Source organism: Giraffa tippelskirchi, chromosome 7 (genome assembly GCF_054371585.1).
Source record: "Giraffa tippelskirchi isolate mGirTip1 chromosome 7, T2T-mGirTip1v1.2.pri, whole genome shotgun sequence".
Classification (NCBI taxonomy): Eukaryota; Metazoa; Chordata; class Mammalia; order Artiodactyla; family Giraffidae; genus Giraffa; species Giraffa tippelskirchi.
The window spans coordinates 32,003,150-32,019,648 of record NC_137281.1 but is presented as its reverse complement, the minus strand read 5'-3'; the positions used below and the strand labels follow the sequence as shown (position 1 = coordinate 32,019,648).

The 16,499-nt window shown below is 39.5% G+C and overlaps 2 protein-coding genes across 7 annotated transcripts in view; one reads left to right on the top strand and one right to left on the bottom strand.

The window, feature by feature from the left end:
• LOC145514263 (uncharacterized) overlaps window positions 1–15,975 on the top strand; it is a 1,003,391-nt gene extending 987,416 nt beyond the window's left edge. The window contains exon 3 of one of the 2 annotated variants that reach the window (XR_014060000.1): window positions 13,334–15,975. The gene's annotated coding sequence lies outside the window, so the exon portion shown is untranslated. The remainder of the gene's footprint in view (window positions 1–13,333) is intronic. The other variant, XM_081511608.1, reaches the window with a different exon arrangement.
• Window positions 1–16,499, bottom strand: part of CDH8 (cadherin 8) — a 1,308,359-nt gene that overhangs the window by 107,170 nt on the left and 1,184,690 nt on the right. For all 5 annotated transcript variants that reach the window (XM_081511605.1, XM_081511603.1, XM_081511604.1 and 2 more), the window contains one exon: window positions 16,319–16,455. In XM_081511605.1, coding sequence (XP_081367731.1) covers window positions 16,319–16,455 — 137 coding nt within the window. The remainder of the gene's footprint in view (window positions 1–16,318; window positions 16,456–16,499) is intronic.

Here is a 16,499-nt window from a genome sequence, read left to right as displayed (position 1 = left end):
CTGTATCAGGAATCCTACAAAACATGTTATATGTGCTATTTCTTTCAATATCCAACCTACATTTTGCTATTGACAAACCATTTTATCAACATGATATCTAAGATAGAGGAATACTTTTTGCTGTTACCGTATGTCAAAGTAATTGAGAAAATAAATGCCTTCCTAAGGCCACAGTTCTTGAACAATTTGGTCTTAGGGCTTCTTTACACTTATTATTACACTTAAAAATAATTGAAGTGGTCAAAAAGCTTTTACTTATAAAAAACATGTTACTGGCTATATCTCTCAATATTACCAACCAGAAGTTATGACTAATTTTTTAAAAGCTTTTATTTATTTATGCTGGGTCTTAGTTGCAGCATGCAGGCCCTTTCAGTTGCAGCATGTAGGATCTAGTTCCCTGACTAGGATCAAACCCAGGCCCACTGCATTGGTAGTGTGGCGTCTTGGTCACTGGACCACCAGGCAAGTTCCTACAACTAATTTTTACAACAAAATAATACACACATGCACATATTTCATTAGCCATTGAGCCACAATACTAACGCACATCATGTTGCCTTTGGAAAACTCCACTGTCACATGTGAGAACAGGAGAGAGAAAAAGGCCAAAGCATGAGTATTATTATGAACACATTTTGACCTCATGAAATTGCTACAAGTGTCTCAAAGACCTTAATTTACTCCGACTCTACTTTGAACATGCCATTTTAAAGGAGGATAAAAGATTTTTGCCTCCCCTCCATATCCCCCTGTATATTTCAACCATTCTGTGATCTTTTGTTAAGGCTAGGGAGTAGGATAGATGAAGCATATACACTATAGAAAAATGTTATCATTCACACCTTACAATTGCTGAAATCGAGGCTTAGAAAAGAAAAACACTTTTCCTAGCACATGACTTATAGGTATTGTTTTAATAGTTCACAATCCCATATCATTCTGTCCCCAAACCTGTGCTCTTCATTATGTTAGGCTGAAGCCACTGAAGATCCATCAACCCAAGATGGGTGAGGATTTAGTAATGGTTTCATTTTACCCAGATACTACAGAGAACTCTAAAAAGTACAAAGGTACCATTAAGATAGGTCCTAGAATTGAACCTGTGTTTCCTGAGTGAATTCATCATATCCATCACCTTGCCTCTTAAAATTAGATGTTCCTGTAGTTGACACAATACTTTGAGTATGTGTACATTAAGAAGAGGGACCAGGGATGTCCCTGGCAGTCCAGTGGTTAAAACTCCATGCTCCCAATGCAGGAATCATGGGTTCGATCCCTAGTTGGGGAACAAAGATTCCTCATGCCAGACTATATGGCCAAAAAAAAAAAAAAAAACGAAAGAAAGAAACAAAGAAGGACCAAAGTGTTAACTTCAAGGTGTAGATGAGCCAAGTTTCTTGGCAAAACTACACTGAATAAACACACTACCTTATATGACTGTTATTTATTTTTATGATTTTTATCCCAAGTAGACTATCACAACTTAATTCCTTGATTTATTTTCTTCCCAAATGTATAGTATCTAGTACAAAGCCTGGTATCTAATGTACAAAGGAGAGAGAAAAGGCCAAAGCATGAGTATTATTATAAACACATTTTGACCTCATGAAATTGCTACAAGTGTCTCAAAGACCTTAATTTACTCTCAACCATACTTTGAACATGCCATTTTAAAGGAGGATAAAACCAGGATGACTCGGAGGGATGGGATGGGGAGGGAGGTGGGAGGGGGGTTCTGGAAGGGGAAAACATGTACACCCATGGTGGATTCATGTCAACGTATGGCAAAACAAATACAATATTGTAAAGTTAAAAAATAGATAAATAAGCTAATTAAAAAAAAAATAAAGGAGGATACAAGATTTTTGCCTCCCCTCAATATCCCCCTGTATATTTCAACCATTCTGTGATCTTTTGTACAAAGACTATATTTTCAAAGATGTTTGTCCTGATGGCCTATCTGTCATGCTTAGTAGCACCAAAGAGTAGAGAGTTCAGGCTTTGATGTTAAACCTGGTGGATTTGAACCTTATGGTGTTAGATCTTGACCTTATGTACATTCCTTGACTTCCCTAGACCTCACTTTGCACGTTTCTGAAACAGTGCTCAGGACGTGTTCATCTCAGTGTTGCTGTGCTTCGTCTCTCAGTTGTGTCCGACTCTTTGTGATTCTATGGACTGGGTTTGTCTGTTCATGGGGGTTCTCCAGGCAAGAATCCTAGAGTGGATGGCCATGCCCTCTTCCAGGGGATCTTCCCAACCCAGGGATCAAAGCCAGGTCTCCCACACTGCAGGCGATTCTTTACCATCTGAGCCACCAGGGAAGCCCCAGTGTTGTTATGAGGAGTAAATGAAACAAATGTTTGCACACAGTGGTGATTGCCATTCTGCCTGAAATGAGGTAGCATCTCAAATTCTAGTTTGCATTGATTGCCACACCCAGACATTTAGATCTAGACACCGAATCAAAGGAGAGCATAGGAGAGTTGCTTTGTGCGCATCCAGGCAACTTTCCCAAATCATGATTCCTATGATGTCCAAAGACCAGTGGGCTTCTCCAGCTCACAACCAGACAACATATCTTGGGCATTCATTTTTATTTTCCTGTTGGCTAAAAACCACAACAGAAAGGTCCACATGAAAATAAGTGACACGTACAAAGGAGACTCCTATAATCATAAAACAAACCAATCCTCCCTTTTATCACAAATTTCCCAAGTGGATTCATGCTATCCTCTTTGCCCATAGCATTCTTGCTTTTCCTCTTCACTTCTCCAAATGGATCACTGCACTTGACTCCTGGTGGTCACTAGAGAAGCATCATATAGAACTAATTTCTTCCTCACAGGAGTAGTTAGTCTGTCTGTAGTCCAGTAGTTATTGCCCTGCTGCAGAAGCCCTGCCTCCCAGGGGAGACTGTATCTTTAACAGCCTGTGCTCACAGTGTCTAGGAGAGAGGTGCCCACACGTGTTTGCCTCGCTAAGGTTTTGTGTATTCAGTTATTTGGTACGTTTAGTAACTAGCTTATTGGATCTTAAGTCTCTTTAAGATGGACACGACAAGGGACAAAATCTTTCAAAGACCAAACATAAGGGTCTCTAATTCAGTATTTCCCATTTTCACTAAGGTCTCCTATTTATATGACAAAGGCCATTTGTAAAACATCTAACTGCCTTTTTAAACCCATGCCTAACCCATCACTACAGATAAATATCCACATATTTTCAGATTTATTTTAGGTATCAGTTTCCCTGAAAAGTCACCCAGCACATCAATTCTGTCTTAGATGCTTTTTATATCTTTTCTTAAATAAACAAATGTAGGTTTCTATGGTATTCTGTGGAGTGGAGCCTTTGTTTCTTTGTAACTGCTACATAATTATATTGGAAATGTGAAAAACAATTCAGCAGGAAATCAAATGCTGGCTCAGTGTGGGTATTTTTAAATCCAGAGATACAGAAATATTAACCATCAACGAGATTTAGATACTGTGCCTAAAACACAATCTAATGACAAGCCTTATTTAAAAGCTAGGGAAATAAATAAATAAATAAATAAATAAATAAATAAATATGTGTGTGTGTGTGTGTATATATATATATATATATATATATATATATGCTCAAATAGGACATTTTTACAAACACAGATTTTCTTCACAGCACATTTAGAATTGTTTGTTTTGCTAAAAAAAAAAAAAAAAAATAAATTCAAGACAGAGACAGTTCTAAAAAGTCACTGTCTCTTAAACATCAAGTTCATAGCAGTCTACCTGAAAGAACAGGTAATGATGGGGACTTTCCTGATGGCCCAGTGACTAAGACTCCGCAGTCCCAATGCTGGGGGCCCAGGTTTGATCCCTGGTCAGGGAACTAGAACCCACATGCTGCAACTAAGATATGGCACAGCCAAATAAATAAATATTTTTAAAAAACCAACAGGTAATGAGGCTTATATTATTACTGTGATTGCTAAAAACAGATAGAAACTATATTTATATATTACATTATAATAGTATGATATGTGATAATAATACACTAATGTCATCTATATTATAAAAATACCATTCAGTTCAGTTCAGTCTCTCAGTTGTGTGTGACTATTTGTGACCCCATGAACCTCAGCACATCAGGCCTCCCTATCCATCACCAGCTGCCGGAGTCTACCCAAACTCATGTCCATTGAGTCAGTGATGCCATCTAACCATCTCATCCTCCGTTGTCCCCTTCTCCTCCTGCCCTCAATCTTTCCCAGCATCAGGGTCTTTTCAAAAATACCATTATAATATGGTATATACATATATATTCTCCGTATCAGCCAGCTGAGTCTTAGTTCCCTTTTGAGTATTAGTTTCCTTTTAACCAATAAATGAATACACTAGATTGATCAAGGAAATTGTTGATGTTCAGGTCAGTCATTGTTAATGGAACCTAGGTTGGAATTTATATTTGTTTGGCTACATAGTCAAAACTTTCCTTCCACATTTGTCATCCAAGGTTTTATCCCTTGCTCCCCTTCTTCAGCTTATTATTAAGCATTCATTGTCAAATGATAGCAGCAGGTGTGTAGAGCAGATTTCAGCATCATTCCGGGCTTATCTCAATAGGTTACAGGAGCTTTAGATTTCAATATAAGGAGTCTCTTCTGTTTGTTTTAAATTTAGGAAACTGGAAATTCCTAAAAATTCAAATTCCCCTGGAACAGACAGTTCACAGAGGCAACTTTTAAATGCATGCTCCCCAACTGGACCTCCTCTTTCAGTAGGGAAAAGAGCCTCTCAGTGATACCCCATTATGTTCTAACCTATTTTATACAGAGCTAGTCAAAGGAAGGCTGTGAACTCAAACTTTGAAAGGATGGACCATCTTTTCTGACTTACCATGAATCATGATATGTCTCAGTAGCAACTCGCTGTCACTAGCAGAAGACTGAGGCTCGGTAATCAGAGATTTGGTTGAAGCGTCAAATAAACCTAAGATCAAATCCAAATTTAGCCATCCAAATATGGGGAGCTTCAAGTGTGGTATCTTGGCTTTATTAGATGAGAGAACTGGTGGTACCAACTTGTGGACCCATTATGAGGATTTAATGGATAAAGGGCACTGGAAGAGCTTGAATGCTGCCTGGCATACAGTTAGCAGTAACTCTTAATTGTATCGTTATTTTCATCCTCATCACAAAGGTTTGCAATTTCCAGCAGTATTTACTTTACCCTGTTGCTCATTAGTTTTAACCAGATGCCAATTTCTGTTCACTGAAACTTCATTTCTAATGCAGCTTTAGTTTTTTTCGGAATTAGGACTGCAGGGACTGTAGCAATGGTTCTCAAAGTGTGGTCCCTGGAACAGCAGCCTCAGCCTCGCATGGGAACTTGTTAGAAATACAAATTCTTCGGCCCGGGAATCTATGTTTTAACAAGCTCTCTGGGTGATTCTGAGCCACCATCACAGCCAGAGTCTTCCCTTTCTCATTCTCCAGGCTCTCTGTTTAACCCATAGCCTAGTCTGCTGCTAAATCTGGGATGCTAATATTCTGAGTGCTACATTTCCCTTATTTTAATATTTCTATGTATTTGATGGACCCCTCTGACATAGAGAATAAGATCATTTCTTGTACCTGGCATCTGAAAGCAATCATAATTTGCTCTACTAACTTTCCCACCATATATTCTTTTCTCTCTGGCGTTCTCTGATCTTCAGAAGACTTGATCAAGATGTGTGTTAATTTTGAAATACATCTTTGACAAAAACCTACTGTTACTTTATGACCCTGACAAAAATACACCTTCCACAAAGGATCTTCATAGAGAAGTCTGTCTCTCCCATCCAATGGAAAAATACCACCCTCCTGCAAATTACATGCTTTCTAAGTAAATGGTAGAGTTTCAGTACTTGCCTTAGAGACAGTTTCTTCACATTCTAGCTCATTCCTTCTTTGTGACAAAGAGCGTAGCTCTTGACCTTGGGAAACATGTGGGATGGACTCTTGCCCTATAGTCACTTCAGGAGCAAGAAAATATTAGTATCATAAGTGAGGATTTAGTCACTGAGTCTTGCCCAACTCTTTGTCCCCATGGACTGTAGCCCCCTAAGATGTGAAGAGATACCTCATTTGAAAAGACTCTGAGGCTGGGGAAGATTGAAGGCAGGAGGAGAAAGGGATGACAGAGGATGAGATGGTGGATAGCATCACTGAGTCAATGGACATGAGTGTGAGCAAGCTCCGGGAGTTGGTGATAGACGGAGAAGCCTGGTGTGCTGCAGTCTATGGGGGTGCAAAGAATCAGTCGTGACTTAGTGGTTGAACAATAACACAGTGAGGGTTTAGAGTAACCAATGCCCTTTCACCTCAAATTAGACAGAAGCAAGTTATCCTAGTTCAAAATTCTACCATCCAGTGGCCACCTGACCTGACACTGAAATGCTAGGTGAATAGGGGTAAATTCAAGATGGAATTGGTGTCTATTTCTAGCCCTGGTTTTTAAGCATTGGATTAGGGAGTCCTATAAATCAGAAAACGTGCTGCATTTTCATTCTTTAGGCTTTGCTGCTTTGTAACCTGCTTCTGCTTGTTCAATACAGATCAGATTAAACGATAAACGGGCTTGTTGGGTAATGAAGTGTGGGCTGGCATAATTCAGGGCTTGCCTCAGGCTCTCAGAGGGAAGAGAAGTAAAAGATCTTTCTTAGATCGGAGGGCTGGCTCCTTGTGGGGAGAGCGAGGGGACCTGGGGCTCCTCTCTGCCAGCACCTTTTTCATGGTCTCTTCCCTGACTCTTCAGAGGGCTTACTATTCTATGGGAGAGCTGCCCCTTGAGCACAGTCAATGCCCCACAATTTTCACACAAGGAGAGCACAGTCACTCCGGTCCTTCATGCCTCAGCTTCAGTCACTCAGGAAAGAATGACTTTAAAACCTTCTGAAAGCCATTGTGCCGATGTGCTTGTCAGCTCAAGACTTTTAACAAAGAGCTGAGTGGGGTTTTATATTAAAGCAGAGATCCTCTCCACCAATGAATCAATAATGTCTGTTTAGAGTCAGAACTCATCAGGCTAATACCTCGTGGTATTAGTTCTTACTTCCTCTATTCATTCATTAACTCAGCAAACATTCACTGGGAGACCCTACAGTGCTAGGCTCCCAGGATAAAACAGTGGTCAATAGCAAAGCAATAATGTCTCATGAGAACAAGAACTTTATCAATGTATTTTCAGGGAATTCCTTGTAAGCCCAGTGGTTAGGACTCATCGCTTTGACTGCTATGGGTCTGGGTTTGAGCCCTGTCAGAGAACTAAGATCCTGTAAGCCACAAGGCATGGCCAAAAAAAAAAAAAAAAAGTATTTTCAAAACCTCAAGCATAAATGGGTAATAAATGGGTATTTTAGGCCTCAACCAGTCACTTAAAGGCAAAGAGCATGGATCTTTGAGACCTGACAGCAAAGGAACTTAACCCAGCTTGGATATCAAGAAATATTAATAATAGTATTTAAAGCTTACACTAGCAGTCATGTAGGAGAAATTGTTGTAGTATTATAAATGTGCTAACAGATTTATAATAAATAATACCAATTGCTACTTAAGCTGAAATTCTAAAGAATCCATAGCTAATGAGTTCACAGCTGTTAGAAATATTGTGTCCAGTCCTTTTTCTCAAATAAGTAAGGGGCTGGAGCAGAACGTTTGGGATGTACATGTACTATAATGAGAAGAGGAACCTAGAAGGGACGTACCTGTGTGTGTAGGCTACAGATCTGTATCCTTCTTGGTCATGCATCACTAAGGTTTAGCATTCCAGTCTGAAATTACTTTTTTAAAAATGAATGCCAAGAATATTTGGAAATGCCACCTCCCCATCAAGAGGCAACATTTATTTCTCCACTCCGTAAACCTGCTCTTGGTAACAGAACTGCTTTGACCAATGGGATTTGCAGACTTGATGCAAATAGAGAGACCTGGCAAATACTAGCTCTTCCATGGAGTCACAAAGAGTTGGACACACTGGGCAGCTAACGCTTTTACTTTCACTTTCATTCGTAAGCCCAAGTGGCTGGGGGGAAAAGGGAGATCTGAATGATAAATTTAGATAAAGAACTAATAGTCTATGTTTAACCTATTAGTAGGCACCAGGTTTGGTCTGCAGAAGGACAGAGAGGAGGATGAGGAAGGAGGGGAGGGGGCACTAGAGAGGGGAAAGAAGAAATGGTAAGTCCTTCCCGTATGCCAGGCTCTGTTTTATGCATTTCACCTGTATTATCTCATTTTGTCGTAACAAACGTCAAATGTATCAACCGAAGCTTAAAGAGATTATATGGTGTATTCAAATCACATACAAAACATATTTTTGGCTGTGAAAGTTTGCCTTCATAGTTTGTGTTTACCTAGTAACCATTACTGCTTTCTGAGAAAGAGGTGACAACTACAACCTTGGTTTGGGTAACAAGGAGGCTTTTAAGGGTGCCAAACTGGCCAGGACTGAGGAAAAGAGCTCCTCCTTTTGGACACATGTTTGTAGAATATTATACCTCCCAAATCATCTTAAGATGATACTGCCTCAAAAACTCATTAATTTGTATATTCTCAAAATAAAGTTGGGTGGTTTTATCTGATGACAAGAAAGCTTAAGTTTTAGGCCTATCCTCTTTAATTTTATGAAATGATAAAATTAATGTTTACTTTATAACTACTGTTATAATAATATTAACATAAGCATTATCACTAAAACTTTACTCTGTGTTAGGAAAGATATTAGCATGTAAGCATATTCACTTCTTATCACACACCTCTAACAGTGTTTCAATATATCCTCCATTTTAGAAATAGGGAATCTAAGCCACAGAGAGAAGTTCAGTAACTTATCAATTGAGTGAGTATGGATGAATAAAAAAATAACAATTCCATCTAAGCAACCTGATTTATAAACTTGCTCACTTAACTCTGACTGATACCTGCATTTTCTTCCCAAGCCCATGTGCTTCCTTTATCCCCAGAGAAACCACTATTGTGGTTGTTTAGTTACTAAGTTGTGTCTGACTCTATTGCAACCCCATGGATTGTGGCCCACCAGGCTCCTCTCTCCAGGGGATTTCCCAGGCAAGACTACTGGAGTGGGTTGCTATTTCCTTCTCCAGGGGACCTTCCCGACCCAGGGGTGGAACTCGCATCTCCTGCATTGGCAGGTGGATTCTTTTACCACTGAGTCACCAGGGTAAACCATAACTCAGGATAAATCAACCTACTATTATCCAGTCTTTATAATCTACTCACATATCTGGATCTCCCCAACCTAGCCGCCTCTATCCAATACCCTCAAACCTGGAGATTACCATTTGCTGTGACTAGTCAGCTTGCTACAACTTCCACCTGAAAAGCTTGAATTACTGTTTGCTGTGTACCTCCTGCCCTTTATCTACAGTTGTCTACAGTACGAGTTACTGTCAAGGATTTGAGGAGGGGGGTTTATAAGAGAGACCAGGGCAAGACACAGGGGTAGAAGCCTCTTACGTTCTGTGTTTTCCTAGGTTAGGACTAAGGAGCTATTAGTCATAGTGATGTCTTAAAGGAGTTCCTAGTTAAAATCTGTATCTCCAGCCTCAATCTGCAGGCTTTTTCTAAATATACTAGAACAAAAAGAGGGGCAGAGATGAAAGAGATGGAGAGGTGGTGGGAGGAGTTCTCTAGAATGGATGTGTTCAAAGAGGAACAGAGGAGACATTAAGTGGATCTTCAAGTAAGCGGAGTAGTGGTGCACAAAATGGGCACGATAGAGGTTAAAACTGCTGTGAGTTACCCACAGAGTGATACTCATTTGGGGCCTGCTTCTCCTCGAACTCGGAATGACACTCCCATTCTTCTCTGTAAGGAAATCTTAATTTTGGATGCTGATCTCTTTCCCAGGAACCCGTAGCTTCCCCTTCAATTCCCCATAATGGATTTTCCACTTCCCTTCATTATAACCCTTATTGTTTGTTAAGAATATTGATTGCTACCACATGCATGCTTGTCTGAGGTAGGGTACAGCCGCAGAAACTTGCCGCGTGCCTGTGTTCCCCAAGAGTCCCATCAGTCATGTGCTACCACAGCTTCTCTGCTACTTGGGAGCCCCATAACCACTCCAGCCCTGAATTTCACTGTCTGCCTCAGACTTTAATCATTCTTTCCCTTCTGTGAGTTACCTAACTGGACAGTGGCTTCTCTCCATCTGCTTCTCCTCAATTCTTTCATTATTTCTTATTTTTTAAAATGTTTATTTGTTTTCATTTATTTATTTCTGGCTGCATTGGGTCTTAGTTGCAGCATGTGGAATCCTGCGTTGCAGTGCGCATGCTTAGTTGCCCTGAGGCACGTGGGATCTTTGTTCCCTGACTAAGGATCGAACCTGCATCCCCTGCACTGGAAGGTGGATTCTTAACCCCTGGACCACCAGGAAAGTTCCTGCTTCCACTCAATTCTATACAAGGGAATGACATTGATCTTAAAGAAACTCTAGCCCTGATTATGCCACAGGCAATACACAGAGAGATGACATATTTTGAGCGAGATCCTGATATAAAATCTGAAGTCCCTCATTCAATCAGGCTCTCCAAGAATATGCGTGCTTCATTTCGAGGGCCTTCCTTTAGGCACAGATCAATCTACCATGCCTGAACCGGGGACAAAAGGAAGGTCAGTGAACAAACATACTGGTTGTACAGTGAAGAAACACAGCTGCACCCAGCAGTAACTCACAGGATACGATTACCAGTTTTCTTGTTGTGAGGAGGAGAAGGGATGAAAGACAATATAAGCCAAGTAAATAATTTAAAATTAAGCTATTATTCAAAGCCTAGGGTTAGGGCTGTATTAATAAGAACACGTGCAATTTATTCATCAATTTCTAAAGGTTATAGATATATTTTGAACTAAGAGGTAGAGTACCATCACTTTTAATTCAATCCTGTGTGTGTGCATGTGTATGTGAGTGCTAAGTCACTTCAGTTGTGTCTGACTGTTTGAGACTTTATGGACTGTAGCTGGCCAGGCTCCTACACCCTAAGTTTAAAGAAACAATTATGATTCCCATTTCATAGATGGGAAAACTGAAAGCAAGAGAGGGGAGATAATTTGCCCAGGGTTATATGGGCAAGATGAGGCCAACTCCACCAACTCCAGGACCTAAGATTTCTGTGAACAATGAGCTCCCTATAAAGATATGTTTTTCCTAAGTAGCCCGGGTTGGACAAAGCAAATTATTGTGGCAACTGGGCCCTATGCCAGGGAGAAACATTCCTTAAGTGCTATCAAACTAGTGTGTTCCCTGGGAGATTTAACCATCATTAGTGAAAAGCTTCATTTGCAATATTGTGTGCACCCCACTGTAGTGGGCCAGAGCAATGCATTATCGCTAACTCAAAGAGATTAATTTAATGGGCAATTATATGCTTCCTGCTTTACAATACTTTCAGGTAACCAACAGTAGTCTGCTTTCTGTAAATGTCAGCTGCCTGCTCTCAGGTACACGATGTCAGTGGGTTTCCCCATTCTCCATCCCACGTCACCACTTTCTCTGAGAAGGACACTCTAAAATGGGCATTCGATGCCTCTGAAATGCCCCTGCAGAGACTGTATTTCCCTTACCGTCCCCTCCCTGCCCTGGTTTCCTTTCTCTCTCGGACAGCTGTGCTTGTTACTACGTTGCTCTCATAGGTACGTCTGTACCACCCCGCCCAACCTAAATAACTCTCACGCCTCTTCTGACAAAGCTTAGCTCAAATATCACTGATCTCCAATAAAGACCAAAACACACAAACAAAAGAACATCTCACCTCGTTCTGCCTTCCTTCACAACATTAAAACAATGTCTACCATATATATTAATTGCAATAAAATTAATGGTTCCGTAGGTGCTCAGCAAATGCCGTAACTCTGGTTTAAACACTAACCCAGGAGACCGGGGTCCGCTGGATATGTCAAGTTCTCTTCTCTGTGAACTTCATTGAAAAGCGCTGTCCCCTTAAAGGCACTGTTTTCTGCTTTCTAGTCTCTGTTCCTCAGTTTCCTAATCTCAAAAATGGGAACAGAATTCCATTCTGAACAGTTCCAAAGCCTGGCTTTGTCCACCAGGCAGTTTTCCTCCCCAGGGTTATAAGTGTTAGAATAGGAGGTTCTGAGTAAATGCAGGCTTTTCTTTTTTCCACTGCACTCTTGTCCCTGCACCAACCTTCTGCTTTGCAGAGAAGAACTATTTCATTGGCTTGCTTCAGGTAATGATATAGCAGTGTCAGAAGCTCAATTTAAGCAGGAGAATGGAAGAAGAGAAGATATAGGAGAGGGTTCCTCCTGAAGAAGGCATCTAAGAACATGTAATCTGCAATTGAACAGCATTGGTAGCAAACTTACCTCTGAACCCTTTGCTCTCTTTGAGACTCTGGGCAAGAGACTTAACCTTCTGTCTTAATTTCCTTGACAGAAAAATGCATACAATAATGGTACCTATTTTCAAAGAGTGACATAAGAATTAAACGCATCATGGGGATTACATAATACTTTTTCAGTGTCTAACTAGCTATATTTACTTTAAGCCTTCGCCACCGTGATATACAGCAGTTTCAAGCCTTTGTATAGTTTCAAGAGAGGGGGCTGCTGCTAGCGAAGCTACTTAGCACAGATGTGCTATACAAGCCTAATCTCCTGTTAGTACTTGGGCATCTAACTGCCAGCTCATGTAATGAGATGTGCCTGTTGATCATGATGGCAAGTTAGATCTATTACCACTGAAATACTTGGGAAATACACACAGTGAAGCATCTCAGCCTTGGTTAAGTGAATCTGACACGAGAGGATAAAGGATGACATCTCCATTCTCATTAAGAGATAACAGATGGACTTTCCTAAAATCCATTTTTTAGCTTAATTTCATTTGCTTAAATCTTTTGTCTGAAGAGATGGTGCTCTGAGAGTAATTTTAAATTGTTCTCCCTAGAATGAATATTTCTTTATCTTTATTAGAACCTCCCTCTATGGGGTTCTATTGTCCTGGGTGGTTTTAAATATTCATCTCATCCAAATACAATAAATCTCCCTTTAATATTTTTTTCCAGGACATGATCTGCGGCTTCAGAAGATAAACATTACATGATGCACTCAATAATAAAACCGAGTCAAAATAAGTTTCTAAGCCATTTTCATAGTAATTCCAATTTTTCTTAAGTTCTCTGTGATCTTATTATTTTGAATCCTTTAACTTAATTTTACATTTAAAATTTCTAGATTTATGCCCACCTCAGCTTATATTTTATAGCTAAAATTTACAGTTCTCTTTTATACTTCCAATCTTGTTGGTTTCCCTCGTAGCTCAGGTCAGTAAAGAGTCTGGCTGCAATGAAAGAGACCTGGGTTCGATCCCTGGGTCAGAAAGATCCCCTGGAGAAGGAAATGGCAACCCAGTATTTTTGCCTGGAGAATCCCATGGACAGATGAGCCTGGAAGACTACAATCTATGGGGTCACAAGAGCTGGACACAACTGAGCGACTAAGGACACACTTTTTGGTTTTAAGACAGTTACATGCAAAAATTCAAAAAGAAATGTTTAGTTTTAAATCTCTGAGCAAAAAAAAAAAAAAAAAGATCACAAGAAAAAGAAAGATGCAATAAAAGATAACTCCCACTGATGTCAATAGAATAAGGTAAGTTTGGGTTGTGTACTTTTAATTCTATAAGGTTCAAAGAAAAGCTTTGGGGTGCCATATGAACATACATTTCCTGTTTGGTCTCTTTACAGAGCTAACTGTAAACTTAAGTCTGGGATATATTTGAGTGGTTTCTCTCAAGCCATAAGGGAAAAATTATCTGGTCTATATTTCAATAATTTTTAATCCTATTGATTAATGTCCATTGAAGCAGGTTTGTGGTCACACCATCAACTGCTTTTATTCCCAGTACTCATCACCTTGTTCCTCACCTCTGTGTCATTCTTTATGGATATATCAGCAGATTTCAACTCACCCTTTCATACACAGGTGCCCCTAGAAAGAAAACTCCAAGAGGACCAGGTGTTTTTTGCCTGTTTCGATCACTGCTATATCCCCAGTCACTAAAACAGTGGTTGGCAAGAACCAAAGACTCAATAAATAATTACTGAGTGAATGAACAAATGAATGTCTTCCCTATTGGGCTTGGTACCCTTGTCACCCTAGAGTTAACAGCTCATTATCCTGGAGCATCTGCTTTCGTATCTGTCTTCCTTACTTGTCTGTGATTCCTTGCAAATGAGTTTTTTGTTTCTGGATTGCCCCTGAAATGTTTCCTAATCACCTGTTCTGTATATTCATTTCCTTTTACTCTACAGAATCGAGTACATGGAGTCTTACGATTAGGGCCTTCTTGATGAATATGTAAGTGAAGGCAGCCAACTCATAAAAAAGAAGTGTCATAGATTTAGGCAAATTCAAGTAGGTTATTATGTTCAAAATATGAGAAAATTATTTTAACGGTAATTATTGCCTGCATAGCTTAATAATAACTATGGTCATTTAGACTGGGGATCCGAGATCTATTGCCTGATGATCCAAGGTGGAGCTGACATAGTAGGTGACATACGTAGTAGCTTACGTATGTAGCTGACGTAATAGAAATAAAGGGCACAAGAAATGTAATGAGCTTGAATTGTCCCAAACCATTCCCCTTTACCCTCCATCCGTGGAAAATGTCTTCCATGAAACCAGCCCCTGGTGCCAAAAAGGTTGGGGACCACTGCTCTAGAGCATTTTTATATAGCCCCAAACCAATCTAAATAGATACAGTTTTTCTCAGAGGCTTAAGGTGACATACAGCTTCAACATTGTAAATTATAAATATTTCACATCTAGATGGGGTTAACATCGCCAAGAAATCAAAGCTACCAAATGAGATGCTCAATTTTCTTTATCCCTTAATGTTACAAGGGATAAACTACTAGCAGAGCAACATACTGGAGAAGAAAATGGTGCTCCTAACAAGGGCAACCCCGAAGGTTCCAACGCGCTTCTTTTAAGTTCCATATCGAGCTGTTTCTTTGCCTGCTTTGAGGTTGCCAAAAGAAACAGTCTTCACTCTTGAATGGTCATTTTTTCACACAGTGGTTGTGTTTTATTTTTTGAATAAGACTCCATGGAAGACATTACCCCCACATCTCAGAGCAAGGAAAATCCATGCCTTTCCTGAAGGTCTAGATTATTCTTACAGACAAATTTATCATGAATCTCAGAGACATTGGCTGTGAAACCAGAGCAGATTTAGAGAGTGCAAAGAGCAGAGTTTAGGGCTCACGTCTTTTACATACGTGTACGCATGAATCTTTTTTACTGTGAACTTTTGTTTCCTTATTCAGATTCCTTCTATCCCAGTTCCCTCAAGAATGTACTGTCATCTCCCTTGAACTTGTATAAACTGTGAAGTCCTTCCATCTCCTTTATGCAAAGAGGATATTAAGATAACATGCAGAATGTCTTTTGCTTGGAAATAAAATGAACATCATGTTCCCTTTGCAAGTTCTGTACGATTAAAAAACAAAAACAAAACTGGTGAGGCAAAGTGCAAGTTCTCATAGGACAGCACTAAATTTCACCACAGAGCTATTGTTTAGAGACTCCATTGTAGTGTCAGTAAGTGCGATCTGAGAAGCTGTGCTCATTAAAAATTGGCAGGAAGACTAACATATGTTATTTTAACAACCCTGGAACCTCCTCTGAAAAAAAAATAAGGCTTACATGTAATTTAGGAAAAATTTTATATTGAAGATGTAATTTTAAATAGTCTGTGATTACTGTGTAAAACACATTAATTCTAAAAAAAAAAAACAACTATAATCTCATCTCCCCAAAATGATATGTATTGATACTGTAAATTTTCTTTCTATAATTTCTGCATTTATATGTGTATGTGTATATGCATCGCTTAAATATGTGAGCAATAGTTTCTATACTGTATATAATATAAATGTTAGTGTCCATTTAAATTATGCTCTATAGTTCTTGAATTCTATTTTTACCTACCCTTTTATGCTAAATCTTTCCCATATTTTAATATGCAAAACATTGTTTTTAATGGCTGAATAATGGGTATAAGATACAAGAATACTTGGATGTAAGAAAGTTTCCTTCCCACATATATTGCAACCTTTTGGTAATTTACCACAGCATAAGTTATTTTGTGTTGAGATGAAGCATTCCAAGTCTCCTTGGGAACAAAATTTCTAATGCCAAAATATCTAAAAGAAACAGGACCACTTCTCGTAGGATCCCTAGGCACAAATTGAACCCAGGCACACAAGGAAGAAATGAACAAACCCAGGCACTTACTGATTTCAGTAGCAATGATTGTTATGTTGTGCCACACACTTAATTCTCTGTCCAGCGGTGTTGCAAGTGTTATCTTCCCATCATCAGCATTAATGTTGAATTGTCTCTCCAGGTCAGTGTGCCGGTCGATGGAAAACCTACAAAACAGACACATCTGTAATCTACTTCAATGTTTATATGA